Source organism: Telmatherina bonti, assembly GCF_933228915.1.
Source record: "Telmatherina bonti genome assembly, chromosome: 11".
Classification (NCBI taxonomy): Eukaryota; Metazoa; Chordata; class Actinopteri; order Atheriniformes; family Telmatherinidae; genus Telmatherina; species Telmatherina bonti.
Genome location: NC_136629.1, coordinates 25,367,961 through 25,389,442, shown reverse-complemented (window position 1 = coordinate 25,389,442; position 21,482 = coordinate 25,367,961). Strand labels below are relative to the sequence as shown.

General features: G+C 38.6%; 2 protein-coding genes across 3 annotated transcripts; both read left to right on the top strand.

Moving 5' to 3' along the window:
- The first annotated feature begins 99 nt into the window (after positions 1-99).
- On the top strand, positions 100-7,879 carry ubtd1a (ubiquitin domain containing 1a). Of its 2 annotated transcripts, XM_079249246.1 has the most exons (5): positions 100-385; positions 787-873; positions 6,052-6,279; positions 6,682-6,867; positions 7,047-7,879. In XM_079249246.1, the coding sequence occupies exons 1-5, from the start codon at positions 334-336 to the stop codon at positions 7,244-7,246; spliced, it is 753 nt and encodes a 250-aa protein (XP_079105372.1). In that variant the 5' UTR covers positions 100-333; the 3' UTR covers positions 7,247-7,879. The 2 variants fall into 2 exon arrangements, with proteins under 2 accessions (XP_079105372.1, XP_079105373.1); XM_079249247.1 differs by lacking the exons at positions 100-385; positions 787-873 and adding an exon at positions 3,034-3,369.
- A 972-nt stretch (positions 7,880-8,851) lies between these two features.
- On the top strand, positions 8,852-20,952 carry rrp12 (ribosomal RNA processing 12 homolog). The gene is made up of 34 exons (XM_079248936.1): positions 8,852-9,036; positions 9,799-10,025; positions 11,033-11,116; positions 11,227-11,303; positions 11,384-11,489; positions 11,593-11,709; positions 11,832-11,970; positions 14,486-14,613; positions 14,719-14,817; positions 14,907-14,998; positions 15,073-15,184; positions 15,366-15,466; positions 15,574-15,688; positions 15,768-15,910; positions 15,995-16,116; positions 16,203-16,267; positions 16,581-16,743; positions 16,845-16,999; positions 17,093-17,160; positions 17,297-17,390; positions 17,506-17,664; positions 17,771-17,851; positions 17,943-18,048; positions 18,130-18,237; positions 18,329-18,486; positions 18,890-18,981; positions 19,074-19,229; positions 19,317-19,489; positions 19,614-19,730; positions 19,810-19,856; positions 19,948-20,026; positions 20,108-20,175; positions 20,264-20,346; positions 20,431-20,952. The coding sequence occupies exons 1-34, from the start codon at positions 8,898-8,900 to the stop codon at positions 20,531-20,533; spliced, it is 3,876 nt and encodes a 1,291-aa protein (XP_079105062.1). The 5' UTR covers positions 8,852-8,897; the 3' UTR covers positions 20,534-20,952.
- The last annotated feature ends 530 nt before the right edge of the window (positions 20,953-21,482 follow it).

Here is a 21,482-nt window from a genome sequence, read left to right as displayed (position 1 = left end):
CCCATCCAGGCTATTATTCTGAAAGTCTGTTCCGCTTCTGAGCCCAAAGTACGCATGCGCGCATAGTGTAGCTCGATTCTATCTTAGATCACTTGAGCGGGTGTCTTACATGGTTTTAGGAAATTTGGATTTTTTTTTTTTATTGTATTGTCAGGGGGGGAAACTGTTGACGTTTCTTTAAGATTCTGCAGGATCTGACAGATCATCAATCTGCCAGACCTCCACGGACACACATTCCTCCCCACTTTGTGTCTGTTATCCCGCAGGCTGGTATTTTCAACTGATCTCCGCGTCACGGCCACGGTTATCATTTCCCTGTGCAGACAGGTTCGGATGTGGCAAGCAAACTGCACACGGATGCATAATTTAGCAGACTGGATTTCTGGTATGTATCCACTGTTTTTATTCAATCGTGATGCTATAGTTCACCTAAATAAATTCTTGCAAAGTCTGATGATATCCTCTTAAAGTAAGTAATTTAAAATATAAATAGATAGTTGTAACGTTAACAATGCATAAAGTCATTTTTCGAACGTGTGAATGTAAATAGAGGAAGAGAGGCATGATGTTCTGGCGCGTGTACCCGTCAGCTGGCAGTACACGTGACGTAAACATGGCAGCTTGTCTGACCTCAGAGGGACAAGCAATGCTGAGCTGTCATTACTCTCTCATTTTGCTTTCCTTGCACTTTTTTTTGCTATTCATACTCTTTGTTTATACAAGATCATAACATGGACTAAATATGCCTTTAATGCAAATAGATTTTTTCCCTCATCTTGAATGTAGGGACTGTGATGGGAGGCTGTGTTGGGAGGAGCAGGATGGATGGGCAAGGGAGTGCCAGAGGCTCAACAAGGAGCAAAAAACGTGGAGGTAAGAAGGCTGATCACATTAAGTGCACTGCATTAATGGATAAAGTACTTTGGAGATTAGCTTTATTATGACTGAAACCAGAAACTGGGAAGAAGTTTCTATGTTTGTAGGATGGTGTTTTAATTTGAATGAAAGATTATGAGACACAATAACTCTTAAATTTAAGAGAGGGTTTTAATGTTCTTGTTTGCATTTAGCTGATATAGTGAAAAAGTTCTGCTGAACAGCACACATCTCACCTCTGCATTAGATGAAAAAAAAAAAGCATTTCACAGCCAGAAAAAAAACAGCAGTTTTTGTTTAATTGTTATTTTCCATTAGTGGATTAATAAAGTACTTATAATTTCAATTTTTATATACCTAATATCAATGTTTATAATACAAGTACAACACAAAAGACTGAAAATGAAGTCTTTTAGAAATTCTGTTTTGTCAAACCTTTCACCTGAATAAACATCTACAGGGTCATTTAACTGCATATATCTCTCATAAAATTGATATATGTTTTTTTTTTAGAAGGAGAAGACTATATGAATTTACAAAATTATTTATTATTAGGAATCTTTAGATGATGATTTACTATTTCAAATGAGTATCTAAAATAAGGTTCAAGCCACTCCAGTCCTTGAGGGCCACCATCATGCAGGTTTTAGTTGTTCCCTGGTGCATTAGACCTGACTCAAACGAAATGGTTCTCAAACAGTTTGTTGTAAAGTTTTACACAGGCTTTTTCATGATCCATTGATTGGGGTGTATTAAAACAGGAAAACATATGAAAACCTGCAGGACTGTAGTGCGGAGTTCGTGACCACTGATCTAAAAAAAAAAAAGAAAAGCATTTAGAGAAAAAACAAGACAGAAAATGCATGCAGGGGACTTGATCATGCTTTAGGTTCTTATTGACTATATAAAGAAAGCTGAAAGTCTTTTTCCTCAATAAGATATGAATTCGCCTCAGTCAAGAGCTGAAGAACTCTCAGCTGCTACATGGAGTGTTTACAAGCCTTTACTTGCCATAGGGTTATTAAATATATACCATGCTCGGTGCCTATATGATTGCTCTTAGGACCATTTTAATTTTTGTTATTTTGAATTTAAAATAAACTGCCCGTCAGACATAAATAAAGATGTTTGAATTGATATTTAATTTTTTTAAGCTTTGAAAAATAGAATTAAAAGTGTCTCACTTCAAATGTTGTTTGTTTTATTTCCATTTTTGTTTTTGAAAAACTATCCATTCTCAACCAATCAAAAATCAAACATGAATCGTGAAAAACAATCTTTTCACTAAAGGGTTTAAAACCTTTTCTTGCTAGATAGATAGATAGATAGATAGATAGATAGATAGATAGATAGATAGATAGATAGATAGATAGATAGATAGATAGATAGATAGATAGATCAATTTCCACATATCAAATGATAAACATTTAACAGTTAATGCAACGAGTTCTTCATACGTCAATGTAGATTGGAAATCATCTCCAGTTTGAATTTGGCAGAGGCAGTGGTTAGATGTCTCAAGCTCAATGGCTTACTGTATCTAATCTGAACTGACGACCCGCTCTGGTAGGACAGATTATATAAACACCATTGAATCCATCCCTTGTGAACAAATGGCTGTGTGCTGGGCTGGATTGATATGCATTATGCATTGAGCAGCAGCAGCATTGGAAAGTTTTCATAAAACATTGACCTATTTGGTACAGGATTTTTGTTTAGTTGATCTGCTGCATATTATAAATGAAAGTATATTGAAACAAAAATGACCTGTTTTACAAGTTTGACTTCTCCAGTGAGGTTCATGCATTCAAAACTTGTACTTTAGTCAAATGTGAGCATGCAAACTGTGTAATGAACTGTTACTGTCTGTCTGTTACTTAGGACAATGAATTATCTTAGATTGAGATTCATATCTGATCAAATAAATGGAAGAGCTCTGCCCTGATTAGGGTATTTCAAGGACCACAGTAGCTATCTCTTCTAGACTGTAATGGTCTGACTAGAGTTTGTAGCCTGTTAATAGCTTTAGAGTGTTGCCTTTGAGTATTTCTATCCTGTCTTTAAATAGAGCTGATAGGATTAGGCCTCTTGTGTAAAGAGGGTACCTTCTGGCAAGGACACAGTCTCTTCATACATTGAACTCAGTTCCATGAATTGCTCTGATGGTATTTTTGACTAGCGTTTGTTAGAAGGGATAAAAGTGGGAAAAGTGTAATTTTTAAGCAATTGGGGAAGTGTCACAACAGCTTAGAATCGGACTCTATTTAATGTGTTAAGTCAGTCAGGTGGAGGCATATTTCAAGAAGCACAGAAGGGATTGTCGTCAAAGTTGTGGTCGCTCTTTATTACCTCATTTTGTGGACGTTTCATGCAAAAAACCTTGAGCTACAGTTTCTGTAAACCTCAGAGAAAGAACAGCTATGGGAGTGCCTAACTCCAGGGAATACCATTACTATCATGCTCCAAATACACCCTTTAAGATGTTGCTGAAGAGTAAGTACATATTTACATTTTTTCTTTTTGTAGGTTAAAAAACATTCTTTAGGTTTGAGGGTTGTTAAGCTCAGTGTGTGTGTCATTACTTATTTCGTAATTAATGTTTCTGCTGAGTAACCTAAATTTATGTAGGTATTTAAATTTGTTGTTTCACAAAAACATCACTTTTAAAATTATATGAAAAAAGTCTAATATAGATACAAATGTTGAACAGTAAGCAGTCATTCCCAATTAAATGTCAATCTACAATATGATTTTGTATATAAAAGTTGTTTGTGAGCATACAAGTAAACTCAAATGAAAAAATAATTTGATAATACCTGAAGCATTAAAATGTTGCAGCAACAACCTAACAAATAAACAAGGAGAGGCAGGTGTGTTGTAGTAAATGCAAAAAACACAGTTCATATACAACTAAAACCGAACACCTAAGATATTGAAATAAAGCAGTTGAAACTGTTTTCAGTGTTATTAGTGAGATACAGTAATGCAGTAGTCACATAAATGTCCTTAATACTGTTTGTTTTTTTTGTTTTTTTTGTTTTTTTTTAATTTACGTTGCAAGCATTACTAAATTTGACCAAGTTTTAGTGCATAGGAGCCTCCAACAGGACTTTTTAAGTCTGAAGGTTGGGGAAAAAAACATAAAATAAAAAAACAATGACACATAAAGACTTAAAATGACCCAGTCAAGCTTAGTTTCTGGGTAGCTTGAGTAACAAATGAGGACATGATGTCATAACTAATCTGTCAACAAAAAATTAGGCCTGCTGATTTACACCTGCAATGAGGTTGAGGGAATGTTTTTTTTTTTTTATTTATTTTTTTTTTTTTATCATTTGTAGGGTGTCATCTCTCACTACTGACACTGATTATGGAAAATGATTCCACAAAGTTTAATGGAAAAAATAATGAAACAAGATTATTTTGGTCCTATGCTGTAATTAAACAAACCTAATTTAGTTATGCGGTTTATATTACTGAATGTGCTGCCATAAAAAGGAAACTAAATTCTAAATGCCTAAAATGCACTCAAAGTAGTTTTTATTTTTTCTGGAGAGACACACAAGCTTGAAGGTGCTAAAGCCGTTTCAGCTAAAACAATATTACTGTCCCCTCTGTTACCTGCAGACCAGGTGGCTCAATGGGGTTCCAGATAGAAATATTTGCATTTATTTGCCTATCACATTAAAGTTCATTAACATAATGAAATCCCACAAAATGAATAAGGATAGCACATTTTTATTGCAGTATTCTAGTTTTTGTTGCATTTTGATTAGCTATGTGAAAAAAACATAAAAAAAATCTAGCCTCTTATTACAACACTTTAATGCCCTTATTAATTAATTATTTGCTAATTAATTCATTAGAATTAATTTGCAAACTGAAGCTCAGTGTGATGAACTGAGTCAATGCAGTGGTGCCATGATGGTGTAAAACAAATATATTAAGTGGTGGGAATGGTCCTTTATGTACAAAGAAGACTATTTTATGATAAATTGTCAGAGAAATTTTTAGTGGCAAAGATGTTATGCTCGTCAAATTATTGTTCTGACATTCAGCTGATGAACATTGGTTGAATAATTAAAGATAATGATATATCTTTATTTTATATATAATTTTTTCTCAACAATTATAACAAACCTTAATCCATCACTTTGTCCTGAAAAGCCAAACTTGAAAGGTAAAAGAAAAAATTAGGTTTGCACTTATTTTTCTGTCTTGCAGAGCATCAATGTTTGAAAATGTGACAACTGATTGATGGTGGATTTTTTCCCCCTGTTTTCTGTTGCTGAACATGTGCATTTTTCACTGCTGCTCATTGGCCAAAGAGGGCTCATCAGTCCAGCCAATGCCCTATAGGATAGGGACAGATAAAGCCTGTTATGTGGAACCTGATTACTGCCCATAATCCACTGGTGTGTGTCTGTCTGTCTGTTCACATGTCAGTATGTGTATGCCAGCCATTGCAATAATCCACAGTGCTATTAATAGCTGCTTTGATTTTATTCTCTTTGTGAATCAAAATGACTTTCTTGGCATACTCTTAAAACTGATTTCCTGTATACGCCGACATGACTTGACCTGCAGGTTATAATATCTTGCAGCATGAGACAATTAATATGGTCACACAGTGTTGTTTACATGGCAAAGAGTATATAAAATGACAAAACTGTAACTAATTTTATAAATTTAGTTTGCTAACATATGGTAGAAATTAGGTAATTTTGCCTATGATATGTTTCTCTGTTATAATGCTATATTAGCAGATGATAGCAGCTCATAAAATAAAATGAAAATTGATCTAATTTGTCATAAATAGCACCTGTTCTCAAATTTATTTGAGCATCTGATTAACAGACAAAAAAATGGTCCGACTCCTACTAGTGCTGGAGGTAATGGAAAAGAGCTTAGCCTTTTTTAGAGCTGGGATGACGTGAGTCAACATGGCAACGCTCCACATACTAAACATTTTTTTCTTTTTAGGGTTTAAAACTTGCTATACCTGAGTAATACTGTCCTGTGTGTTCTTTATTCTGTTATTAGAATAAATTTAATGTAAAAGGTTTACCTTTGTTCTTTTTATTTGTCTTTTCGAATTTCTTCACACTTTCTAGTCCTTAAATCTGCTTTTCTTTTGCTTGGATTAAACACTTTTTTTTTTGGTCTTTTTAATAGCACGAAATGAACCTTTAAAAAAAGAGCGTCCAAAATGGAAGAGCGAGTACCCAATGACAGAGGGACAGCTGCGGAGCAAGAGAGATGAATTTTGGGATACGGCTCCAGCCTTCGACGGACGGAAAGAGATCTGGGATGCACTTAGGGCAGCTGCCCTGGCTGTGGAGTGCAATGACCTGGAGCTAGCACAGGCTATAGTGGATGGGGCCTGCATCACTCTGCCACATGGTAAGACACAGCCTACTTCAGATATGACATCATTAAAATTTTAGGCCAAAGATTTTTCCTAGAAAGCAATAATTCAGTATTAACAATTCACACAATGTCAAAAAGCAGTTTGCAAAATCCCATGCATGAATTGTTCAAAGATTATTGCTGCAGCGGTTATATAATAGTCACAATGATGTGTGCCCCCTGTAAATTCATAAGAAAAGCTATATATCTCACACTGAGATGGGTTTTTAACTGCTACTTTTCTCATTCAAGGCCACTACATCATTTGATATAATACTAAAGAAAATAGATTTGGACGTGAAGATTGGGAAAAAAGGTTCACTGTTTGCACTATTTTTATGTTGCTGAAATGTTCTAAGAATGTTGTTGCTGATAAGTCTCATTTCTCTTGCACAGGCTCTCTCACAGAAAGCTATGATGAACTGGGCAACCGTTACCAGCTCCCAGCGTATACTTTAGCCCCGCCTGTCAACCTCATCACTGAATCATCCAGTGAGAACAAAGCGTCTGACAGCACACAAAAGCAGGCTCAACCTCCACCATGCAGAGAAGATTTCCAGCTGCGGGTGCGATTATCAACAGGTAATGACAGCTGCAGCATGTATCCTGTGTACAGCTTTAAATAGACAAAAAAACCCAAAAAAAATCCAATATGCTAGCCAGTTTTTCCCCACCTTGGCTTACATTGGCTGGAAGCTTTTCCATGTCCATCAGCTTTTTCCAGTAATCTTTGTCAACCGTTTGCTTTGCGGTTGTCTTAGGAAAGGATGTGCGTCTGACAGCCAGCATGGCAGACTCCATCGCTGAGCTGAAGAAACAACTGGAGGAACGGGAAGACATTGAAGTAACCCGTCAGAGGTGGTTCTTCTCTGGGAAACTTTTGACTGACAAGACTCGTCTGCAAGATGCCAAAATCCAAAAGGACTTTGTTGTCCAAGTGATTGTCAACATGAATCCTTAGATCATAGGTCCGTAGGTCAACGGATGAGTGAAATAGAGGAAATGAAGTGAATAAAAGATAAAGGATGTGCCAGAGAGGGCTACAAGTGCAGGAGTAGAGCCTAAAATCAGTTTCCAGCTGGTACTGCAGTGGAATTTTGTGTATATTTTTATATAAGAAGTTATTGCTTTTATATTGCTTCTTTTTGTATTTTCCTTTTTTTTCCCAAAGGAAGTAAAAATATGAAAAGCACTGAAACACTTTAGAGTAAAGAACCCTAGGGCCCTAAGATGCACATCCCAGTGTCTGTTTGTCTGTCTGTTGTGGAGACCTCAACTTTCAGCTCTGTTGTTTACATGGGTTTCTCTCCTTGTCATGTTTTTCTGTGCTTGTGCTTGTTGTTGGATTCAACACACCTGAAGGTCCAAATAAGGAAAATCCACTTTTTTTTTGTCTTTTCTTTTTTTTTTGAGAAGTAGAAAGAACATTAAATGTAATTATAATTATCAGATTAAGTATGTGTTGTTTGGTCATGTAACTGTGCACAGTGCATTTTCAGCTCACAAATATGTAGTCATGATAAAGACTTGGAATGTAATGAAAGCGCCTTTTTAAGAGGTATTAAGAGATGATCAGGTTTGATTTTACTTTGTCACTCCCAACAACTCTGAACATACTGTAGTTTTATCTACATTATGATGTTCACTGTACTTGAATTACTTAATAAATAATGTAAATTCAAAGCCAGTCTTACATTTTTTTCTTATTTATTTAGTCCCTTTATGCTAGCTGAAACTTATGATGTTTCCATCACTGATCTTGGTTGTCTCACATGGTGGATGGTTGTTTCCTGTTCATGCACAGTTTCAAAGGCATCCAAAAATGTATCCAATGAGAAAAGGTGGTGTCAGTATGTTGCCTTTCTCCAGCCTTCATCGATGCAGAGACTTGCTGATTTTGTTAACTTTGATGGGCCCCAAAGTCACCACTCCAATGATGCTCATCATGCCATGCACATAGGACACCAAGTTAAAGTGCTGACTGCTGTGGGCTACAGAAACACCAGAAACAAACAAAAAAAGCTCTGTAATTAGCAGTTGACGGATGTAACATCTATACTGTCTCACTCCATCCTCTTTCCACGCGTGTAAATAAAAACTGTGAAGAGAACGGTTTACAATTGCACGAAAGCTGCCTATTACAATATGAACTATGTTCATCAATAATAACAATACAATATTTTGATTGTTTATATTCTGTCAATATATGTATGCATCAAAAACATAGCAAAAAAACAACAACAAAAAACTTGCACAGTTCGGGTAAAATTACCAGCTTTTTGTTAGCTGTTGTTTTTTCAGCAATTTATTTATTTATTTATTTTAATAAAGCTTTATTGTGACAATACATAGATGCATATAAAGGAAACATTTTTTTCCAGCAAGTTGAACCTTGTTTCTCGAGCAGGCCATAGCAGACCAGCTCTGCTGCGATAGACTATAAAAGGGGCCGAGATGTATTTATACTGTTTACGGTATACAGCGCCACCTACCGTCGAAACAATGCCAAGCCGGGTCGGACACGTGAGTAGACATATGACGTCACTTTGTGAGCGACAGAGTCATCTGGAGGTTTGCAGTTTGGGGATCGTGACTATTTTTAACCCCGAAAAATGGTCAAATCGGGGAAACTTCGGTCTGGGACTGGATCGAAAGTCAAACGATGGAAGAAGGGACACAGTAGCGACTCAAACCCGCAAACAAATCGTTTTCGAGAGTCTGCAAAAAGCCGCTTCTTCAGCCGACCCGCTGGTAAGCTACACGTGGGTTTCTGGCTAGTGCTAACATGGGCTAGCATTAGCCTTACAGTCTAAGCTAAGTTTATCTGAGTTACATTTCAACCATCAATCAGTGTAATTCTGCCAGTGGAAAAGACCATCTCTATAATCTGAGTTTACGTAATTTGATGATCGTCTCGTAAATCATAGGCTGCTTTGACAGAGTTTAAATTGATAAACGTACAAAGTTTATCAGGGCTTGGACTGACAAGTAGCCTACTCATCATTTGCTCTACTCCCTATTGTGTAGTCGTGTTTGGTTACTTTTATGTTGAGTTTGGACTGATAAAAATAAAAGAATATGTTTTGTCACCTGGTGAACATGGATCACAACGCTGCTTACAGGTAGGACAGTCATCCAGAGTAGAAACTATCAAGTTATGTATTTAAATGGGTCATTAATAATTCATTGTTTTAGTTTCTTTATTCAAGCTTTTATTGACATTTGTAACAAGATAAATTGGCTACTTGATTAGTTGGATGAATGTCAGTTGTAGGCCAACTCAGAATTCCTTAAAAACTACAGGTTTGCAATGACCTTTATCTAATATAAATCCTGCTCTCTAAGGGTACAGAACTGTAACATTGACTTTTCACGTGTATATTTGACACAAGAGAACCTTTTCAAAAGACCCGCTTTCCCCCTATCCCCCTCATGTTTTTATATATGAGTTATGTTTGATGTCATTTGGTATAAATTTAAAGTAAAGGCATGTCTCTTAATTTATTCCCACAGAAAAGAGTGACCTCACAGTTGATTCTCTCAAGCTTCATAATGAACTGCAGGCTGGTCCACTGGAGATCAGGGCTGGTGGCCATAAAGATGACCGAATGGAAGAGGAGTCTGATCAGATGTCGGAGAGAACCTCAGGCACCTTCCTCAGTGGCCTGTCGGACTGCTCCAACCTTACATTTAGAAAGGTCCAGCGCTTTTGGGAGTCCAACTCAGCTGCACACAAAGAGGTAGGAATTTGGCTGATGATTCATTATGTTTTACCATTAGAGCATTATAAAGTAACTTAATGATTTGAGTTCTTAATGTTAGCAGACTTATTGTTTTGTTGTAGAGAAATTTTCAGCTGCTATCATGACCAAAACCTGACAATAAGGATGAAAGAACAGAAACTTTCTTAAAGTGGAACTATTATGTGCATTTCAGGCTAATTTATTTTTATTTCTGAGCCCAGAAGGGCTGGGATTGATCGAGTTATTGTCACAAATCGCTTTATTTACTTCAGACCGACCCTCTCCGTAGGCTGTCAGATCAGCCTGTGGGCAAAACGAGTGGATTGAGACTCTTCCGCATTAAGCCCCGCCTCCCGCCACTGCTCTACATCGGGAGCGTGCACCGTACCTGCTTTCGCCGTCATTGTAACATCTCATAAACAGAAGGATTAGGCTAATATGAACTCAATAAAAAAAAATAAAAAATACAATGTCAACACATAGCATACAGCCCTACATGTTGGAATCTGAATCAGACCCTGAAAATGAAGTGGAAAACAGCAACCCAATGCAGCAGGATGTCTCTCTTTGGTAACCTCACCAGCCATCATTGGAAATAACTTTATCCAACGTTTTCCACCTGCCTGATGTTTTTGTACATGCCCTTGTTAACCAGTAGAAGGTAACCAATCACCGAACCTTATCCCCCGAGACGTCACAAGGATTTCCAAGTAGAAAAAACGCTCTTAAACGCGTTTTTCATCGCCATGGAAACCGAACAGAGAGTGTGCTGGAACTCAAACTCAAACATGCGTTTAAGTGATAAAAAACGGTGTCGTTCACATGTCTGATGAGGATTCAACACTGTAACACTGTAGAAAGCTCAGAAAACTTGAAATACCATAACAGCACCCCTTTAAGAATTTAAGACTTGATTCAAGAACACGTCTATGGTAATAAACATGTGGTCTAAAATCCCAGAAACTGAGTTTCTTTGTAACTCTATAACGTGATATTCCTCACAGATTTGTGCAGTTTTGGCAGCTGTTACTGAGGTGATCCGAAGTCAAGGGGGGAAAGAGACTGAAACTGAGTACTTTGCTGCTTTGGTAAGTGTTGTAGAGGTTTTTTTGTCTTCACTAATAAAGCACAGAATAATTTGAAAATAATTTAGATCAAAGTTTCTTTCTTAAAATGCAGTGTTTCTGTATTAATGTAGATGACCACCTTAGAAGTTGTTGATTCAGCAGAGTCACAGGCTGCAGTGGCATACCTCCTCAACCTTGTCATGAAGCGGTAGGATTTTGACATGAGTTTAATTTTTTAATAACAAAGCTACAAAGTTGCAGCTGCTGGATGGTGTTCTTTATGCACAGGGTTCCTGCTCCAGTGCTTATGTCTAAGTTCTCAGACACCACCAAAGCTCTGATGGATGTCATGTCTAATCAAGCCACATCTGACGCTTCTTCAGCTCTTAGATGGGTAATTAAACTTGTCTCAGTTTCTCTTCCTAGTTTTTTTCATTGTCAAAAACTGGTTCAGATAAATAAAAAAAAACCATGTCAATATTTATTTGCATGCACAGATCCTGTCATGCCTGGCAACTTTGTTGAGAAAGCAGGATGTGTCTGTCTGGACGTACCCATCCACTCTGCAGGCTTACCACGGCCTGCTCAGCTTCACTGTGCACAGCAAGCCAAAGGTTGGTCCCATCAGCCTTCATGGGGAAATGCATTCTGGTTGCTGTTGAGTGCAGCATTTACTGAAATGTTAAAAATAAAGAGTTTTTATACTAATGGATCTTTACCATTTTTTCCCTTGCAGATCCGTAAAGCAGCACAACAAGGTGTTTGCTCCATTCTTAGAGGAAGTGACTTCCTGTTTACGGATAATGGCCCGAGTCATCACCCCGCTGCAGTTACAACAGCCAAGTTCTGCATCAAGGAAATGGAGCAGGCAGGAGGTAAGGCATCTTAATTGATGTACTTTAATGATAATTATAATAGCAGTAGCAACAGTAATAATTATGATAGTTTTGATAGTCATAGGTGGCTTTAGCTCAGGAGAAAGAGAAAGTTGTCTTCCAACAACTTGGTGGATCGATTCCAGGCTTCCCTTGTATACATGCTAAACTGTCCTTGGACAATGAACCCTCATTGCCTCCCAATGTGCCTGTGAGTGTGTGTGTGTGTGTGTGTGTGTGTTGCTTAATGGGTGAATGTGACATACAGTGCAAAGTGCTTTGAGTGGTCAAGCTGACTGGAAAAGCGCTATAGAAGTACAAATCCCTTTACCAGTTCATAAAATTAGCTGTTCTTATAATAATTTCCAGCACTTCTGACTTCAAGCTGATTTGTGTTCTTACATAAGTGCGGACGCCGGTTTGAAGCGTTTTCATATGTCACCGCTCTATTACTTGCATGCGAATTACCATAGTTTTTAAGTCAGTTTATCCACCAGTTAGCAAACTGGATTACCACTGACAGGTTGTTTACAGATGTTCAACAGCACCATAAGAAGTAGAAGAATAAAACCTTTTTTTTTTTCTGATCTCAACTTCTTTTGTTTTTTTTTCGGGTACTTTTTATTTGGCAGTTTCTGGCTCATCTTCTTCTTGTTCATTTTCTTCTCTGTTTTGTTCCTGTTGCTGAGTGAACTATAAAACTTAGAACTGCCCCAATGATTTCCAGTCCTCTGTTGATAACAACTAAGCTCATTGAAAACTAAACAAACTATGCAATGCAGGAGACAGACCAAACCGCCTCTCCATCTGCATATCTGTTTTCTGCGTCAAGCATAAAAGGCCGTTTTAAAAGGAAAAAATAGACTACTTAGAGACATAAATGTTGATCAATTACTTATTACCACAAGAAATCTTTAAAAATTCCCAAACATAGCAAAGTTCTATCAAGGTCTGTAATTTCAAAGAAATAATGGAAGTCAGAAGCTTATGAAGGCATTTAAGAGCAAGTAGTTTTCCTGGTTGCCAAAACATTTTCTTGAGGTGATTATATTTGTTCTTTTACCTGAATGTCAAGCTAAAGCATCTACACAGCACCAACAAATGATTGGGGAAAATACTGGGTTGTTTAATCTTACCATCTGTAAGTCCTCGTTTAAATCCCATGTAAAACCTTTGGACAGAGTTAGTCTTAAGGTCCAGCTATGTTGTCTTATGTACATTATAGGTCAGTCTGTTTACAGTTTTCTGCATCACTTCCCTTCATACTTCCATTCATCTTTTATGTTGCCATGGTTATGAAGTTCATTCGTCCACTAGGGGGCAGTACTGAGTTCAGCATTCACTCCTGTGTTCTGATGTTTGTTTAAAGGGGTGCTATTATGGTGTTTCAAGTTTTCTGAGCTTTCTACAGTGTTACAGTGTTGAAACCTCATCAGACATGTGAACGACACTGTTTTTTATCACCTAAACGCATGTTTGAGTTTGAGTGCCAGCACGCTCTCCGTTCGGTTTCCATGGCGACGAAAAACGCGTCGTTTTACAGAGTTTTTTCTACTTGGAAATCCTTGTGACGGGTTACCTTCTACTGGTTAACAAGGGCATGTACAAAAACATCAGGCGGGTGGAAAACGTCTGATAAAGTTATTTTGAGCGATGGCTGGTGAGTTTACCAAAGAGAGACATCCTGCTGCATTCGTTGCTGTGGGTTGCTGTTTTCCACTTCGTTTTCAGGGTCTGATTCAGATTCCAACATGTAGGGCTGTATGCTATGTGTTGACATTGTATTTTGTTTTTTTTATTGAGTTCATATTAGCCTAATCCTTCTGTTTGAGATGTTACAATGACGGCGAAAGCAGGTACGGTGCACGCTCCTGATGTAGAGCAGTGGCGGGAGGCGGGGCTTAATGCGGAAGAGTCTCAATCCACTCGTTTTGCCCACAGGCTGATCTGACAGCCTACGGAGAGGGTCGGTCTGAAGTAAATAAAGCGATTTGTGACAATAACTAGATAAATCCCAGCCCTTCTGGGCTCAGAAATAAAAATAAATTAGCCTGAAATGGACATAATAGTTCCACATTAAGGCACTGGTTGATGGCAGTAATTCTCTGTTGTTTTCAACCATCCAACACACTCTCACAGCCTTTCACCAAAAGCTCTTAAATTCTTTACAGTTTTTGTCCTTGTCGTCGTCTTCTTCCTCCTCATCCTGTTCTTCCAATTCTTCTCTAGTTTGTTCCATTCACTAGTCACTTGTCAGCTATACTGCTCTACACTGATTCTGCTGAAGCCCCTGAAAAACACACCAATTTTGGCATAAATGATGTAGAAGACGTACAGTGTTGTCTCTGTTTGCATATCTGTCTTCTGCGTCCAGCATAAATTGGCCTTAGACACGTACACTGGTTTTAAACACATTATGTTTTGTAATGGGATTTGTTTTTTTATATTTATTACTAAGAAAGTGAATTTTTTTTATGTCTTTATGATTTTTTTGTGCTCATTTTTACCCTCTCAGGCAGCAAAGAAGACACCACCACACTTCATGTGCTCTGTCTCTTGAAGGAGTTGATCGGAACATTTCCTCTGGGAGCTGTCAAGTCCTGTTGTGAGACTCTGCTACGAGTGATGACCCTCAGCCACGTGGTGAGAATGCCATATTATTCCTAGTTGCATCCTCATATTATTTTTGTTCAGCTGTATGAAATAGTGAGTAGCTTTGATGTAACATGCTGTGTTTTGCGGCTGTAGCTGGTGACAGCCAGTGCCATGCAGGCGTTTCACCAGCTGTTCAGTGGAAAGCCAAATGCTTCAACTCTCTCACCAGAACTCAACGCTCAAATCATCACGGTGAGAGAACAAAAAACACAAAAAACAGGAGCTTCTTGGTTGTTACGTAAAACTTGGAGTAAAATCAAACTTTCATTTTTGATCCACAGGCTTTGTATGATTACCTTCCCAGTGAGAATGACCTGCAGCCTCTCCTGGCCTGGCTTACTGTCATGGAGAAAGCACACGTTCACCTGTCAAGGTATTGCCGTGGATTTTCATCACAACAGTATAGTATTGACAGATCACAGACTGATCAACACGTGTTTTGTCTAGTTTGCAGAGTTCTCTGAGTTTGGGTCACCTCCCTCGCCTCTTCTCTACTGCCATGTCCTGCCTGCTGTCGCCACACGCCCAGGTGGTTTCTGCCGCTACCAACACACTAAAGGTAAAAGACACTGTAGTGTGTCAAGAGATGCAGTGTTCACAGTTTCCATATATATTTTTTTTTTTTTTTTTTTTTTACCTTTGAAACTAAATTTAAAGTTGATTAGAAATAATTTAATAAAAATGAGATGGTTGCTGTTGTTAAAGTGGCTCCTAATTGATTCATTGTTTATTTGTTTCAGACTTTGTTGACTGAATGTGTTGGCCCTCATATGCCGGAGATCGGCATGGTTACTACCACTGCCTCTGCAGGGAACCCCTTATATGTCTGCAAAATGTTTCGGTATGACTCCTTGATGTTTCTGCTAAAATGGTCCTGTTTTGTATGAAGACACTAGATTTAAATTCTCATCATGATGATTTCAGCTGAGTTCTGTCGATCTTTTCCAGTATTGTAGAGGAAGGACTTTCCTATCGCTTTCATGCTACCTGGCCCTTTGTGCTGCAGATCATCGGTTGCTTTTATCGGATTGCAGGAAAACAATCCCACCCTATCATGACCAAGGTAAAGCTGCAGAATATTTTGTGTGGCTTTTTGGATAAAAGGAATGTTTTTCTTAGTCTCTGCGTCTCCCGCTGGTCAGTCCCTGCAGTCTCTGGCAGACCTGCGCTCGACTCCTCATTTCCCCTTTAGCGGTGAGTTGGACCTGGCTGTGGGAGGAGCCATTGAGAGTATGGGACCTGAAGTTGTGCTGGCTGCTGTGCCTCTCAACATCACTGGCCATGAGTAAGAACACATACATGGAAAAACACTCAAGAGTACGTTTCTCAATGTTATTGTGCTTTAACTGATTGCGTGGTTGCTTTTCAGTGATGACCTAGAGTTCCCGCGCAGCTGGCTTGTTCCTATCATACGAGATCATGTGAAGAACACTAACCTTGGCTTCTTCACATCCTATTTCCTCCCTCTGGCTTCTACACTCAAGCAGAGAGGTGATTCACCAGAATGAGAAATGGAAAAAGTAGATCTAATTGGGTTTTTATGTATATTAACTCATGAATCTGCTCTTGTGCTGTAGGTGAAGAGTTGGAACAAGCGGGAAAGAAGTTGGAGGCCAAAGTCTACCAAACATTACAGCTTCAGGTTTCAGACTTAACTGGTCTCCCTTTTATAACTTGATAATGCACAGTATAAGGATTAGGAAGACTAAAGCGGCAGGTCTGCGTTCTGCATGTGGATTCAGTGATAGTTGTCTGAAGTGCCCAAGTTTGCAGCAGCCTTGACTTCTGGTGGGGACCAGCTAGACCCAATACCTGCTTTGTACGCATTTTTCTTTAAAATTAAATTGAATGATTTAAACTTTATATAATTATGAGTTTGGTATTGACCAAAATCAGTGATTATTTTTGTTTTTCCTCTTAAATTAAAAGGCTCTAACATTTGAGCTTCGTTTCAGATTTGGACCATGCTTCCTGGCTTCTGTACACGTCCCATAGACCTGCTGGCTTCTTTCAAAGGCATCGCCCGCACACTCGGCATGGTCATTAATGAACGGCCAGACCTGAGACTCACAGTGTGCCAGGCGCTGCGCACTTTGATCAACAAGAGCTGTTCCACAGGTAGGACATATGAATTCAGGGTCAACATGGAGTTAATATATAAAACTGCTGCGGCAACATCAAAACCTTTATAAATGTTTGTGTCTGCTTGATGTTTGTAGAAGAAGAAAAGGCTGAAGTGGGCCGCTTCTCTAAGAACTTCCTGCCCATCCTTTTTAATGTGTACAGCCAGCAGCCTGCAGAAGGAGAACCTGGAACGTACAGAATGGCTGTACTGGACACCATTAAAGTGTATTTAACCGTTACTGAACTGCAGGTAAGTCAGTTTTTGTTTGTGTTGTTTAGCAGCATTAAAATGCTTTGTTTGCACAATTTACTCTACATTACTAATAGAAACATTCTTCCTCAGCTTATCTGCACATTCCTGCAAAAGGCCACTGACAGGTTGACGAGCACAGACAGCACCGAGTTCACACGGTAGGACAGGAATACGATTTTAGGATCTTAATAATTGGCTTGTTCATTTTAGAAAAGGCTTTGCATTGCGTATTTACTCCTGCGCCTGAATTCTGTTTTTTTTAATTCTTGTATAATGTCCTCATTTACTTTTTAGGCTATCAGTGATGGATCTCGTGGTTGCCATGGCTCCCTTTGTAGATGAAGCCACCATGAATAAGACATTTGAGCTGATGAGACCATATTTGGAGGTAAAGGCATAATACGGTTTGCAAAATGATGTATTTCATTTCAACATATTTAGCATATTTCTTAACTTTTGGGATGTTGGTGTTCTTTCTTTCTCTTTCTTTTTTGTTAACTAAGGCCAAAGAGCCTGGCATGCAGAAGAAAGCATATCGTGTGCTGGAGGAGATGTGTGGAGGAGAGAGAGGGGAATGCAGGTCATTTGTCGTGTCTAATTTGGAAACTCTTAAAATAGTCCTGCTTGATACACTAAAAAATGCTTCTTCACCAGCAAAGAGGGTGAGGCCAATGTGTTGATAGGAGCAAATTTAACATAACACCAGATAGAATGAGTATTAAAGTTGAACCTACTGTCTCACCTCAAATTTGTGCTGCTGTTTCTCAGCCAAGACTGAAGTGCCTCATTCACATTGTGAAAAGGTTAAATGAGGAACACAGAGACTTCCTCACTGCGCTGCTGCCAGAGGTACCGGCGCCAATAAAAGCTATCAAGCACACATAAACAGAGAACACTGATGTTTAAAGATTTTATCAGGATTTTTTTTTTCTGTCTTCAGGTAATAATCTGTACCAAGGAGGTGTCTGTTGGGGCTCGTAAGAATGCTTACAATCTGCTGGTGGAAATTGGAAATGCTTTTGTTCGCTTCTGTGGAAACAAAAAAGGTGACGCATCTGCTTTACATACAGATGTCTCAGTTTGAAGATTGTGAGCATAAAATAACTGATTCTCTTCCTCTGGTCTAGATGCCATGGAGCAGTATTTGGTGTTGATGTATGCTGGACTCTCAGGTTCAGTCACCATGATCACTTGTACAGTGTTGGCATTGACACGTCTGGTGTTTGAGTTTAAAGGTAAGCCGCCTAGATGTCGGCAGTTTCCAGGTGTTGAATAAAAAGCAGACATTTGTGAGTGGAATTCAGTTTGTTGCTTTATCTCCTACAGATTCCATAGAAGTGTCCACTATGGAGCAGCTGCTGCACAATGTTTGTGTTTTAATGTCATCTCGCACCAGAGAGATTGTCAAAGCTGCCTTAGGTTTCATAAAGGTCATTCTCTTTGTGATGGACCCCAAGACGCTGGCCTCACATGTCACTGTCATGGTATGAATTCAACATGTTGGTTTGTGGAATTCACACAAGAACTTCATGCCAGCTTGACTATTTCCTAACTCAGAAATGTGATTTATTTATTTGGGGGGGGAAAAAAATCACTTTTAAAATCATATTTTAAACCCACCACCACTTCCCCTCCCTTCCTCGTAGAATCGGCTCTATCTTGATGAATAACTCCCATTTCTCTTACATTTAAGCTTTTTGTTATGTAGTTTAATCTCTCACCAGAAAAAATGAGCCAAAATGACAAATTTTACATAGAAACTCCTGCTGGAGTTGATGAGAAATGTTTCCTTATTGTTAAATATATTTTTTTTAAAAAAAAGAAAGGACATCATTTGGAAAAGTTAAAAAATAAAAGAGAATACTAGAATTTCTCTGTTCCACTCAGATGGAGGGTGTTGGAAACATCAAGGATGACGTGAGAAGACACTTCAGAACTAAACTGAAGAACATCTTCACCAAGTTTATTAGAAAGTTTGGGTGAGTGCTCCATTTTTAAAAAAAATTTTTTTTTTATCTCTTTACCTATCAATGACACCTTCAGCTTGTTAAACGTGCTGCTGCGTTTCCAGTTTTGAGCTGGTGAAGAGCATGCTGCCTGCAGAACACCACAAAGTCCTGGCAAACATCCGCAAGGCTGAAGCACGCAACAAGAGGAGAAAACAGGCTGCCGAGGAACAGGACGACTCGGAGAGCGAAGTGGAGGCACCTAAAGCAAACAACAAAAGGTAAGACATCTGGCCTGAGCACAAAACTTGCTTTCACGTTTAAATCGACATTTTCTCCCTAAAACCTTTGTGTTCTCTTGTGTTCAGTATTGAGGACATCCTTGCAGAGTCTGACAGTGATTTGTCAGAGGATGAAGGAAAGCCTCGTAATGCTCAGAAGAAAGCAGGCAAGCAGCAGAAAGGAAAGGCGTGGCTCAAAGAGGGAGTGGAGGATGAGCCACTTAACTTCTTGGATCCTAAGGTTTCCCAGAGAGTTCTAGGTAACGCAGCATCCAGACTTGGACTCCAGTAGCTGCTGTCAGATTGATGTTGTCCACTTCCTTTACTGACATACAGGAATGATTTAGGTACAGAAGAGTTAACGAGATGTTCTCTGTTTCTCAGCAACAAACCCTGAGCTGAAAAAGGCCACCAAGGTTCAGCATGGTTTTAAGGTGACCTCAGATGGACGGTTGATCATTAGAGAGGATGATGGGGAAGATGTGAAAAACAAAGACAGAGGTAAGAGTCATAAAGTCTTGTTGTGTCTGTAGCTACATGTCTGAACACGCTGTAATAGCAATGCTTTGCTCTTTCACAGATGGAGAAGAGATGAAAGATATCCTAGAAGAAGCAGGAATTAGAAGTGTGAGTGTTTCCTGTATCCAGCTGCTGTGGATTTTATTTATTTGTTTATTTTATTGGCTGTTTTGCTGACGGTCATCCTTTCAAAATACAGAAAAAGTCACAAAAGAGGAAGTTTCAAGGTGACAACTTTGATGATGATATGGAAATTGAGCCTCAGTTGAAATATAAAGGTAAGTATAATCATACAATAAACTGGCAGTTTCATTGACTTGCAGCGTTTGATGCTGACGATCCTTTTGCTTTGGTCTCAGCTGGTGGTTCAGGTATCCACAGACCTCTGGGAGGTGGTCAAGACATTGGTAACGATTATAAATCAAAGGTGAGTTTTTAGAAAAACCCGTTGCAATAAGTGACTTGACTGAGGTGTTTTTCTGACAGTCATTCTGTCTGTCGTCCTCACACACCAGAAAGGAAAGGGAGATGTGAAGAGAAAAGGAAAGCTTGATCCTTATGCTTATGTGCCCCTGAAAAAGGCCCAACTCAATCGCAGGTATGATCATCTGCTCTTTTATATTTGGGCAATACATTGGACAAAACATACCTGATATTATCATGGTTTAATCTGTGTTCACAGGAAACGCGCCAAACTACATGGGCAGTTTAAGGGCATGGTGAAAGGAGCCCAGAAGGGGGCGCTGTCTGGAAAGAAAATGCAGATGAAAAAGAGGAAAGCATAAAGAACTTTACTGTACTTTATATAACTCAGTGGACTCTTACACGTGTAATTACATGTTCCTAAACATGTTAACATGCTGGCATACACCTTTGATGTGTATGTCTGTGTCTTATTAAGGCGAAAGCAGTTTGTTTTAAACTGTACCATCTTTCAAAGGTCTCAAGTTTGCAATAAGTAAATGTTTGTGATACAGCAGATATTTTGAAGAGGCTTGATGGAAACTGACTATTCAAATGTAAATGTAATATAAGGAGGTTTAAAAGCGAACAAAAGGCCTCTGTTATCTCTTGGACATGCATCACATAAATCTCACCTGAATGGTTAACATATGTGTTGAAAAAGAAGATTAAAAAAAGACGTACAGCTCTACTGCAAAGTGATGCAAAATCAACATGTTTTGTTTTTGTCATTTTATGTTTCAGGGTCTCAGAATTTTTGAATTATTAATGAATAACTGGTGAATAAACACCTAAAACTGTTTTGGACACTAACTTTTTACACTTTAAATAGTCAAGATTTTTATAAATTCTGCAGTTAAAACAGGAAAAGCTTTTAGACAGAGATGAATAGCTGGAGGCAGTTGTTTTGCTGCTGCTGCTGCTGTGTGATTAATTTGCTGAGATGGATTGCAACGAAGTGAGTCACATATCAACAGAATGACCTTCACACACTCTTGTGTCTGAGTTTAGTATGTCTGTTTGTCAGACGCAGCATCATCCACATTCCAGTTAAATGCTGCAGTCATCTTCCTCAAATATTGCTAGTCTGCGAAACCTCCTCACCCTCCTCTGCTACAAACCCCAATAAAAGACCGGCAGGGGCAAAATGGGAACAAAAACGACAAAAAAAAAGGGTTTTATAATTTGTGAAAAAGGGGTTTTATAATTTGTGACATAATCAAAAATACTAAGTGTTCACTAGGCATAAAGCTGGAAGCAGAGCTGCATAGC